This window comes from Scyliorhinus torazame, chromosome 11 (assembly GCF_047496885.1).
Source record: "Scyliorhinus torazame isolate Kashiwa2021f chromosome 11, sScyTor2.1, whole genome shotgun sequence".
Lineage (NCBI taxonomy): Eukaryota > Metazoa > Chordata > Chondrichthyes > Carcharhiniformes > Scyliorhinidae > Scyliorhinus > Scyliorhinus torazame.
The window spans coordinates 62551918-62564562 of record NC_092717.1 but is presented as its reverse complement, the minus strand read 5'-3'; the positions used below and the strand labels follow the sequence as shown (position 1 = coordinate 62564562).

At 49.1% G+C, this 12645-nt stretch overlaps 1 protein-coding gene across 4 annotated transcripts in view; it reads right to left on the bottom strand.

Annotated features, from left to right (window-relative positions):
- Window positions 1-12645, bottom strand: part of itprid1 (ITPR interacting domain containing 1) — a 302950-nt gene that overhangs the window by 86886 nt on the left and 203419 nt on the right. For all 4 annotated transcript variants that reach the window (XM_072467364.1, XM_072467365.1, XM_072467366.1 and 1 more), the window contains one exon: window positions 12497-12554. In XM_072467364.1, coding sequence (XP_072323465.1) covers window positions 12497-12554 — 58 coding nt within the window. The remainder of the gene's footprint in view (window positions 1-12496; window positions 12555-12645) is intronic.

The following is a 12645-nucleotide window of genomic DNA, read 5'->3' as shown; positions in this document are numbered from 1 at the left end:
GTATATGCCTTCGTAAAGTAATTTTTTAAAAGAAGGATTGCTGAGTGTTTGCTGCCAGACTGTGACAACCCAGGTTCAGATGGCCTGTTAAAACTCTGTACTTGTCTCATGTCCATTCTCCTCAATATACTGTTGATGCCTGGTATAGAAGAGGCCAGGAGGACAGTGTTATCATCAATTTGGATGTAATTATCAAATGTACCTTTGCTGGGGAGGGGGTTTGAAGACCTAACACACATTTAAAAAATCTTTGGGCTGGATTGTCCGTCCAGCAACATCGGAATTGGAAATGCGATCGGGCGGAGAATCAAGCGTCAGCCAAAATCCGAGGCAGGTGCTGGGCGCACCACGGAATGGCATGCTTCAGTGCCTCGACAGTGGCGCGAACGTGTTCCACATGGCATGCAGGCATGGGCATGCAAATTATACAGTTAACGGTGTTGACATATCATTAATGGGCCAGACCCGTCAATTTCAAGGCCCCCGCGATGCTCCACCTCTGCCAGGAGGAATTACCAATGGCGAAGTTCACTTGTGGTATTTAAAATCGGGAAACAAGCACCATGGCTGCTGAGGGAGAGAGAGGGAGTACGAAAAGTGTTCAACATCGCTATAGTGTGCTAACAGTTGTGCCACTGACTGCTCACTATGAACTTAGTGCCATGGGTCATATAGGTGCCTCCCCATGCGACCCACCTGAGGTACCCGTTGGCCCCAGCCGACCCATCAATGGGATGGGCATTCTCCAATGCAACCAGTGTCATCTTCATGGCTGTGTGAGGGTGTGTGGGGAGTGGAGGGCCGAGATGCAGCTCCTGCTTGTCAGGCTCACCAGTGCCGATCCTGACCCTGGCGAATCAATCACTGGTGTTCGTTGGAATTGTACAAGTGCTAGCCCATTAGGATGTCCTGAATTGCTCTAGAACAGGTGGCACTTTCGGGGCCATAGAACTCATGTGATTTAGTCCCGGCGTCAGCACTTAGTCTATGAAATGGAGATTCCAGCCCTTTATCTTTTGTATTCTCTTTGGCTGTGATGTTGGCACTGCACTGTGGTGACATGGGTTGTTACTTTGCTATGTATGTCTTTCTTCCTAGCTAGTTATGTGTAAGCAATTGTACTGACAGCAAATTTCCATAAGGACAATAAAATTTACTGAATTTAATTTGACCTATTTCTGCCCTTGTGTAATTTAGAAACACCGACCCCCGCCGGGGCGGAGAATCCCCGGGGGGGGGGTGGCGTGAATCCCGCCTCGCCGCTCCGACGCCGACTGATGTATTCTCCGGTGCCGGTTTTCGGGTGGGGGTGGGGATCACGCCAAGCCGGTCGGGGGCCATTGGCAGCGGCCCCCCCGGCAATTTTCCAGGCCCCAGTTTCTGGCCAGTCCTGCCGGCGTGGATTGGACATGGTCCCACACGGCGGGACCTGGCTAGTAGGCCAGCTGGTGCGGTGTCGGGTGGCCTGGCCCGTGATCGGGGCCCACCGATCTGCGGGTGGGTCTATGCCATGGGGGCACTCCTTCCTTCCGCGCCAGCCCCTGTAGGGCTCCACCGTGGCCGGCGTGGAAAAGACCACCCCCCGCGCATGCGGCAGAATACGCCGGCCGGTCTGCGCATGCGCTAAACCACGGCTGCGGTTCTGCGCATGCGCTAACTCGTGCAGTCCCTTCAGCGCTGGCCGCCAACCCCTCCGGTGCCAGCCTAACCCCCGGAAGTGCGGAAAATTCTGCAACTTCCGGTTGGCCCGACGCCGGAGTGGTTCGCGTCGTTCTTGGCGCCGGAGTCGGGCCAATTCGCCGATTGCGGTGAATTCTGCCCAGGATTGCTGATCGTCCACAACATATCCATTTGAAATAATGTGTCAGTAGGAACACAAATCAATCCATTTATTACTTTATCGACTCAATCAAATTGTGTGAATCTATGCTTCCCTGTCTTGTCTTTGTTGTTTAAGCCTATCAGGACTACCACTGTTCTTTAAACGTGGAATCAATCTTCCTTTCTTGTTGACTTGAATTTTGTTTTCCCTTTAATGTTTAAAGGTGATGTACCCTTGCATTTTACATCTGCTGACTGCAGCACAAGCAAACAAGCAGTGGATATGCAAATAAAGAGTACACTTTCCAGAAGGTAATGCGTCACTCACTAACTTTGCAATGAAAATGAGCTGCTGAGAAACACAACAGAGAAGAAGAAATATAAGCAGGTGTTTAGGGACAGGGATAAATACACATTAAGGCAGGCACAATGGTCACATGGTCCCCTCACATAACAATGAACACAAATACAGTTGACATTGGATTTCACGGACACTATAGCAAGAATTGAACAGGCCCAACAGATCTGAATAAACAGACTAACTCAATCCTTATGCCTGCATTATCACCAATTTCATCACTTCTGCCCTCAGCTTTAATACACACCTCTCTCTTTCCCTGCCAAGTTTATTCAGCCTCTGGGCTTGCTTAAAATCTATTCAACTCTAACATTTTCCAGTTTTGATTCAAGTTTAACAGCCTAAAACCCTGGCAGAATTTTTGTTTCCTCGAGCTGGCTCAGGACACAGGAATGCCTGTAAATTGGTGGAAAGCAGGGTGAGGAGTTTCTGGCACCTCTGGGACATTTCAGGAATAGTGGGAGACGCGATGGCGACTTGCCCAGTACGATCAGAGAACTTATCAGGCCAATTGGGTGGTAGTTAACGTCACTCAGCAGAAGCCTACTGGTCAGGGGCTGGAGGTGGCCTCCCAAAACAGAGTTGGGAGGGTCAACACTTAATTCCATAAGGGACCACACCTGCCAAGACTGTTGGCCATAGATGTGGTGGCTGGATGTCAGTGTTGGGGTTACCCCTTCATGTTAATGGTCTGGCAGCTGTGATCTTTTTATATCAAACAATGTTCACTTTCACTTCAGTGTGCTCTCTCGAGCTTGCAAACCTGCATCAAAAGCTCCCACCTCAGACCGTGGGTTTGCTGAGAAGTCATTGCTAACTGACTACCTATTGGACTCCCAGTCTCTGGAGCCCAAATGCCAGCATTCACCAGATGATAAGTGCACTCCCTCGCCACAAAGTCGCCACCTCTTGCCTGATGCCGACGTGACAGTGAGTTAGAAATGGGAATTCACTCGATATTGACTTCCTGAGATCAAAACAAAAATCCAACCCATTAATTCTATTTTCACAGTTTTTCAGTGTTTTCTGTTTATATTTTAATAGGTCCAATCTGGGGAGGATGAATGAGGTGTTCAGAGGGTATTATGAGAAGCTGTACAGGGCCGAGCCTGGTGGAGAGGAAGGGCTTATGGGATAGTTTTTGGATGGATTGTAGTTTCCAAAGTTTGAGGTAGGCGTTGGGGGAGCCGCTGAGGCTGAGCGAGATGGTTCACAGCATTAGGGGGATGAAGTCGGGGAAGGTCCCAGGACCGGACGGTTTCCTGCGGAGTTTTATATGTGTTTGTGGCAGAGTTGGCACTGCATTTGTTGGGGATGTTTAGTGAGGCGTTGGAGAAGGGGGAGTTGTCAGAGACATTACACAGGTATTGATCACGCTAATCCTGAAGCAGGGGAAGGATCCACTGGAGTGTGGGTCGTATAGGCACATTTCATTGTTGAATACGGACGTGAAAGTGCTGGCTAAGTTGTTGGTGAGGAGGATGGAAGGATGTGTGCCAGCAGTGGTCACTGAGGATCAAACGGGTTTTGTAAAGGGCTGGCAGCTGTCGAGCAACATCAGGAGGCTGTTAAATGTGGTTATGAATCTGTCAGGGGGGCGGGTGCCAGAGATTATTGTCTCTATGGATGCGGAGAAGGCCTTCGATCGGGTGACGTGGAGGCATTTATTCACAATTTTTGGTAGATTTGGGATTGGCCCGAAGTTCATCGCATTGGTGCATCTGTTGTATGTAGGTGGCAAGTATACGTACAAATGAGATTAGTTCATAGAGTTTTGGACTGTATAGGGGAACGAGACTGGGGTGTCCGCTGATACCATTCTCCTCGCGCTCACAATAGGGTCGGCCCTCAGGGGTCTGTGGAGTGGCAGGAGATTGTGAAGGAGAGAAGGGTGGTGTCGGTGAATGTGGATGACCTGTTGTTTGTATCGGACGGAGAGTACAGGTAGGATCACGGGAAGATTGGAGGTGTTTGGGGCCTTCTCTGGGAATAAGTTAAATGTCGCGAAGAGTGAAGTGTTTCCAGTGAATGGGGTTGGGCAGGGAGAGCCAACTTAGAGGTGGTAGGTTCAAGTTAGCTCGGGGAAAGTTTAGGTATTTAGGGATTCGAGTGATGAGGGAATGGTCTACAATGCACAGGTGGAATTTGACATTGTTGGTGGAGGAAATTAGGGGAGTTTAAGAGATGGGATATATTACACCTGACACTGGCAGGAAGGGTGCAGGTGGTAAAGGTGAATGTGCTACCAAGAGTCCCATTTATTTTACAGACCCTCTCGATCTTTATTGTTGGAGACAGTCTGGGCCAATTTTCCGGTCTCCGATACCGAAATTGCGTTCGGCGATTGGCCGGAGAATCCACGTTGGCGCCGAAATTGGGGTTGCCGCCACTTTCCGATGCTCTGCCCCTCCAAAACGGCGTACTCTGGGAGTACGGCGTACGCCATCGGATGGCTTCAGGATGTTACCCGAGGCCCTCCCCCCGATGCACCACCGTTCCCACGCCGGCGTCAGCACTTAGTCTCAGAATGGAGAATCCAGCCCAGTGATTTTGGAGTTTATATTGGCAGGGAAGGTGCCGAGGGTAAAGAAGGCTCTGTTACAGAGGCCGAGACAGAAAGTGGGGTTGGCGCTCCCAAACCTGCTGCACTATTATTGGGCGGTGAATGTGGAGAAGGTGAGGCAATTGCGGGAATGTGTGGAGGGTAGGGGGGTGGAGGAGGGGGTGGTGCGGAGTGCGTCAGGATGGAGGAAGAGTCCTCCATCAAATGAGGGGCTTTGTGCGAAAAGAGTGGAGGGCGTTTCCCAGGTTACCGGAAGGCACTTTATTGGAGCAACTGTTGCTGCCAGATGAGTTGAGGCGATAAGATTGGGGATACGTTGGGGGAGCGGGGGAGGGTGCAGGTGGTGAGGATCAAAAACAAATGGGAGGAGGAGTTGGGGGGGGGAAATAGACTGGGGACTGTGCTGTGAGGTGATGCACAGGGTGAAATCAACCTCCTCCAGTGTGAGGGTGAGCTGGATCCAGTTTAAGATAGTGCTTAGGGTACATGAGACTCAGGCAAGAATGAGTGGGTTCTTTCAGAGGTGGCTGATGAGTGCAAGAAGTGGGGGCAGGGGCTGGCAAATCATACACACATGTTTTGGGGTTGCAAGAAGCTGGAGAAATTCTGAGAAGCGGTATTTGGGACGTTATCAAAGAACAAAGAACAAAGAAAAGTACAGCACAGGAACCGGCCCTTCGGCCCTCCAAGCCCGTGCCGACCATGCTGCCCATCTAAACTAAAATCTTCTACACTTCCTGGGTCCGTATCCCTCTATTCTCATCCTATTCAAGTATTTGTCAAGATGCCCCTTAAATGTCACTATCGTCCCTGCTTCCTCCACCTCCTCCGGTAGCGAGTTCCAGGCACCCACTACCCTCTGTGTAATAAACGTGCGCGTACATCTCCTCTAAACTTTGCCCCTTGCACTTTAAACCTATGCCCCCTAGTAATTGACCCCTCTACCCTGGGAAAAAGTCTCTGACTATCCACTCTGACTATGCCCCTCGTAATTTTGTAGACCTCTATCAGGTCGCCCCTCAACCTCCGTCGTTCCAGTGAGAACAAATCGGGTTTATTCAACCGCTAATCATAGATAATGCCCACCATACAAGGCAACATCCTGGTAAATCTCTTCTGCACCCTCTCTAAAGCCTCCACATCCTTCTGGTAGTGTTGCGACCAGAATTGAACACTATACTCCAAGTGTGGCTAACTAAGGTTCTCTACAGCTGCAACAAGGCTTGCCAATTCTTATATTCAGTGCCCCGGCCAATGAAGGCAAGCATGCCGTATGCCTTCTTGACTACCTTCTCCACCTGTGTTGCCCCTTTCAGTGACCTGTGGACCTGTACACCTAGATCTCTCTGACTGTAAATACTCTTGAGGGTTCTACCATTCACTGTATATTCCCTACCTGCATTAGACCTTCCAAAATGCATTACCTCACATTTGTCCGGATTAAACTCCTCCAAATTCCTCCAAACTTACTAATCAGACCAATTACATTTTCCTCCAAATCATTTATATATACTACGAACAGCAAAGGTCCCAGCACTGATCCCTGCGGAACACCACTATTCACAGCCCTCCAATCAGAAAAGCACCCTTCCATTGCTACTCTCTGCCTTCTATGACCTAGCCAGTTCTGTATCCATCTTGCCAGCTCACTCCTGATCCCGTGTGGCTTCACCTTTTGTACAAGTCTGCCATGAGGGACCTTGTCAAAGGCCTTAATTAAGTCCATATAGGCAACATCCACTGCCCTACCTGCATCAATCATCTTTGTGAACTCATGAAAAACTCTATCAAGTTAGTGAGACACGACCTCCCCTTCACAAACCCATGCTGCCTCTCGCTAATACGTTTATTTGCTTCCAAATGGGAGTAGATCCTGTCTCGAAGAATTCTCTCCAGTAATTTCCCTACCACTGAAGTAAAGCTCACCGGCCTGTCGTTCCCTGGATTATCCTTGCTACCCTTCTTAAACAAAGGAACAACATTGGCTATTCTCCAGCCCTCCAGGACATCACCTGAAGACAGTGCGGATCCAAAGATTTCTGTCAAGGCCTCAGCAATTTCCTCTCTTGCCTCCTTCAGTATTCTGTGGTAGATCCCATCAGGCCCTGGGGACTTATCTATTTTTAATATTTTTCAAGACGCACAACACCTCGTCTTTTTGGATCTCAATGTGACCCAGGCTATCTCTACACTCTTCTCCAGACTCAACATCCACCAATTACACCCTTCTCCAGACTCAACATCCACCAATTACACCCTTCTCCAGACTCAACATCCACCAATTATCGAAGGTAGTGGGGGTGGATGTCGGGCTGGAGCTTCTGGAGGGGAAGAGGGCCGATGTTGTGATCTTCTTCTCACTAATTGCCCGATGAAGGATCCCGTTAAATTGGAGGTCGGACACGCCAGCGGGCATGGCGGCCTGGCAGGGGACTTGTATGACTTTCACTTTCTCCAGTTGGAGAAGATTAAGTTTGAGTTGAGGGGATCAGCGGAGGGCATTGAGATGCAGTGTGGGTTGTTCATGATGATGTTTAAGGGACTGTTCATCGTTGGGGGAGGGGGGAGTGAAAAGGGGAAAAATTGTACAAACTGGATTGTGATTTTGTGGAATGTGCATTTTATATGTTGCTGTCTTTAACACACGTTTGCAATAAAGTACATTTTAAAAAGAGGAAATCAAGGCTGGTGGCTCGATAGTTTATCATAGAATCATAGAATTTACAGTGCAGAAAGAGGGCATCTGGCCCATCGACTCAGCACCGAACCTTGGAAAGAGCACACCACCCAAGCCCATGCCCCCACCCGATCCCCCCACCCCACCCAACCTTTATTTTTGGACACCAAGGGCAATTCATCATGGCCAATTCACCTAACCTGCACGTCTTTGGACTGTGGGAGTAAACCGGAGCACCCGGAGGAAACCCACGCAGACACGGGGAGAACGTGCAGACTCCACACAGTGACCCATGCCGGGTATCGAACCTGGGACCCTGCAGCTGTGAAGCAACTGTGCTAACCACTATGCTACCATGCTGCCAGAGTGAATTGGCTATCGCTCATTACCAATTGGTAGTGCTTTAAACAATGTTCATAATTATTTCAGATGCACATGCTTGGCAATAGTTAGTCTTTAATGTAGGTTTCCTCTCCTCACGGCTCTTTCCTTTTGCTTCCTGGTTTCGTGTTTTGCACAAATAACAAACCACACTCTCTTTGTTGACATTATTTTTAAAAGCAAAGGCAGCGCGATGCAGTCATTTTTCAGAAATACCCAACTGAAGTACAATTAATTGCTAACGTCCCGAAACGTCCCAGACACCACTAGAAGAGAAGTTCAAGGAAAGGAGTGGAAGGAGGACCTTTGGTCCTTTGGTCCCTGTCAGTCTCCTGCCCTTCTGACCAAAGTGCAACAGGAAGTCAGAGGGTACTACAATCACAGGAGTCTCGAAAAAGTTGAAAGCCAATTTGCTTATTCGAAAGTAAATGCAAGCCGCAAAGCAGTAGGGAGTACAACCAGTTCCAACTGGACCATCAGAAGGTTCCCTTCCTGGCCGGCTTTAATCAGTGGATTTTAATGAGCCCCACTATTAGGCCCCCGCCCCTCAGCGAGGGAGCATGTGTCCATGAGCCTCACGGTTAATTGAATCGGGTCATTGCCATCGGTCTCGTGGGCACTATAACATCCCTCTCCCCCGAAGTCTGCAAGTCTATCTGTCGTGGAGGGTGGAGAGGGCCTCCTTCTACCCTTCATTCGTGATAGCACTTCCAGTGGTAGCAGGGCTGGGTTGGGGGAGGGGGGGGGGGGTGGCGGGGGGGTGTAATGCATTGGTGAGTGTCGCTTCCGCGGCAACCGTCTGGTGGGGGCAGCATCGGTGACCGCTCCCTGGTGAAACTGTCATCTGAAACTATGGACACCTGTGTTACCATGTCAGACCCGGAGTCTTTCACCTCGCGCATCTCTGTGGCTGGGCCCCTGGCAGATGTTGCCCCTTGGGACATATACCGTGTTCCCTGGCCGAATCCCTTGGTCCTACGTCTGTCTGCTGTGGTATTCTTTCTGGAGGTCCTGTCTCCTCTTCACTTTCCTGCCAATATCAGGGAATGTGATCCTTAATCTTTGGCCCATCAGTAGTTGCGCTGCTGCCACTCGGTCCTTCTATGTGGTGTGGTACGATAGTGGAATAGGAATTGCACCAACTTTGACTCCATGAATTCCGTGGCCTGCTTCCTCATGCCGCTCTTAAATGTCTGTGCCACCCACTCTGGCAGGACATTTGAAGAGGGGTGGTATGGGACAGTCAGAATGTGTTTTACCCCATTCGACTTCATGAAGTGCGAGAATTTCTCATTAGTAAAAGTGGTCCGATATGATGGTAAAATGCCACCCATAAATGTATTCATTGCGATGAGTAAGGCCAGCCCTTCCTTCTTGATCTGAGCATTTTACGCTTTTCATTGATCAAAGTTTTCAATGCATAGGCTATTGGCCTCTCTATCCCATTGTCCATCCGGTGAGATAACAGCACCCCAATCCCATATGGGATGTAACAAAGAGTTGCTTGGTAGAGTCATGATGTGTCAGCAGGCCTCAAAGCGACAGTTGTCGCTTCACCTTGGCAAATGCCTCTTCTTATGGCACCCTACATGCCCAGTCGTGTGTGTAGTGGTGCTGGAATGGTCGCCAAGTTCGAGATGAGTTTACGATTCCTAGGAATAACCGTAGTTCGGTCGCATCCTCAGGCATGGGGGTTTGTTTGATGGCCCTACCTTCTCCTCCATTGGACACGCAAACCATCCTTGTATTCGATTGCTTTTGCGTAAGAAATGCACTTGTCCCTTTTTAGGCAGATGACTGCCTCAGAAAACCGGCAGAGGATTTTCTCCAAGTTGTTCAAGTGCTCCTTTTGGTGTCTCCAGTGATCAGGACATCATCCAATTAAATTGTCCTCCTTGGAACCCCTTACTGGATGCTTTCCATGACTCTCTGAAAAATCACACACGTAGATGATACCCCAAATGGCAGCCTTATATATTCTTAAAGACCCCTGTGGGTATTGATGTGGTGAACATTCTGGATGCCGCATCTAGCGCCAGCTGGAGGTGTGTACGTAACTCATGCCAAGTTTTGAAAAGGAATGTCCTCCATGTAAGGCATGGGGTACCCACCCGAATGAGAGTCCTTGTTCACCATCAACTTGTGATCACTACATAGGTGGACGGTTTTATCAAGCTTCAGCACCGGGGCTACAGGCGCTGCCCACTCTGTCAACAGTACAGGATGAATTGTTCCGAGGTTTTCCAGTTGGTTGAGCTCTCATTATTCACCTTCACCAACAAAGCAAAACGAACTGGCCAGGCCCTAAAATAGTTTGGTTGTGCTTCTGGATCTGTGTAGATTTTGGCCATGGCACCCTTTATTTTTCCCAGGCCAACCTGGAAAACTTCCGGGTATTTCCCTAGGACCTTGTCACATCTTGAAAATCTGCTGCCAGTCTAGGTGGAGCTTCTGCGGCCAGTTAATAGAATTACACTGCAGAAGGCCATTCGGCCCATCGAGTCTGCACCGGACCTTGGAAAGAGCACCCCACTTAAGCCCACACCTCCACCCCACGCCCGTAACCCAGCAACCCACCTAACCTTTTTTTGGGACACTAAGGGCAATTTAGCATTGCAAATCCACCTAACTTGCACATCTTTGGACTGTGGGAGGAAACCGGAACACCCGGAGGAAACCCACGCAGACACGGGACGAATGTGCAGACACCGCACAGACAGTGACCCAAGCCTGAAATTGAATCTAGGACCCTGGAGCTGTGAAGCAACAGTGCTAACCACTGTGCTACCGTGCCGCCAGTTGTGGCCCAACAGACTGAGTCCAGGCCTTGTACCACATTCAATGGCAAATGAATGGACTGCTGCCCATAGGCAATTGGAGTCATCATCAGGCCTGCGATGGCCAACGGTTCTCCCCTGTACGTTGCCGGATGTGACTCGGTGTCTCACAGATCCAGGCATTGGATTCCTGCCCTGACTTTCTGGCACGTCTTCAGTCCTACTACCAAGGCCACAGCCTCAGTGTCAATTTCCATTTCAAGTGGGTGTTCATTAACCTGGACGGTGACTTTGATGAGGGCTATTCTTGATGCGGCAATGCAAGTTAACTGCATGCACTCGTCCTCATCGAGCTGCCCTAGGTGTAAAGCCCTAGATCTAGGCGGGCATGTCCCTGACTTCAGCAGCCCACTTGTTGGCTGAGTTGACGTTTCTGGTCCCTATGGTTCCTCTGACCACAGGTGCAGCACCGCTGTGAACCCTTCACCTGGGGTTCAGAGGAAACGTTTCGCCAAGCTGTAGAGTTCCTCGGCCAATGAGTCTGGCCCCGACATTACTCAGGCAAGTGCTGGGTCCCACAGGTTCTATTCTTATGAGGGTGCTGTTTGCCTGAATGTCCAACGCTATTCACCTCCATCTCGAGCAAGCCAGGGAACTCCATTTACTGTATTTTCATGTGAGAGTGAGATCTCTATGGCCCTTTTCAAGTCCAAAGATGGTTCAGCCAGCAACATTTGCTTGGTTACCATGATGTTGATTCCGCACGCATGGTGATCCTTCAGCATCTGCAGCAGGGATGGCCCATAATCCCATGCTCAGTCAGCTTGTGTAGGCATGCCAAAAACTCTCTAACTAACTCCTCTGGGTTCTTCCGGTTGTATTGAACCGGTACCTTTGGATGGTTTGGGGTCATAGTGGTCCATCACGAGTACCACCAGTTTGTCAAATGTTTTGGATAAGGTAGGTCAGGCTTTTGATGACGCTAAAAGTAGGGGCCCCACAGGTGGTCAGGAGTATCACGTTCTTGGTGGTCATCCTCTATCATGGTGTTTGCCCTAAAAAAGGTAACACATTCTCTCAGCGTACTGTGCCCAGTCTTCTACAGTCGCATCAAAAGTATTGAATCTCCCGAGGAGTGGCATTTTTAAATTCACCTGAGGAAGGAGCAGCGCTCCGAAAGCTAGTGACATCGAAACAAACCTGTTGGACTTTAACCTGGTGTTGTAAGACTTCGTACTGTGCTCACCCCAGTCCAACGCCGGCATCTCCACATCATTTTTAAATCGGTTCTAACCTTGTTCCTCTTTAGCCAGATTCAGTCACGGTCTGGATGCCCAGCAGCGCCGCATGTAGTTCTGTTTTTTTTTGCCTCGTCACCAGTATTACAATCACAGGTGTCGCAAAAAGCTTTAAAGCCCAATTTGTTTTTTCCAATATAAATGCAAGGCCACAAAGCGGCAGAGAGTACAACCAGTCCCAGCTGGGACCAGCCAAAGATGCCAGTTCCCTTCCTGGTTGACTTTATTGGTGGATTTTAACGAGCTCTGCGGTTGGACCTCCTACCCTCAGCGGGGAGCTCGTATTCCACAATCCCACAGGGAGATCAATCGGGTCATCCCCGTGGGTCTGGTGGGGGAATCCGGAAGTAAACCTTAGGAGAGAGATAAACATAAAACACATTGGCAGATCATTTTCACAGCTATGAAAGAGTAGCTGTTGGTGTAAAGAAGATTAAACACAAAGAAATACTGACATGCCCTCAAACATGAAAAGGCTATCGGAGAGGAATCTTTAAATATGAATGTGTGGGAAAAAATCTGTGATTAAATATTGTTCAGAAAATTTAAAACATTTGAGTATGATTGTTTTTTCTTTCAACATTCAACCTTGTAGATCTTGTGACTAAAACATACACTGACCTAAAAATATTTTGTTGGTAGCCATTCTTGCACAACTATCTTCATCAAAGCTCTGGACCTGAGACATAAAAGAAACATGATCATGTTCAATTTATATCTTGTTTGTGACATATTACGAGCATTCACAAATATCCTAAGACTATTGATAA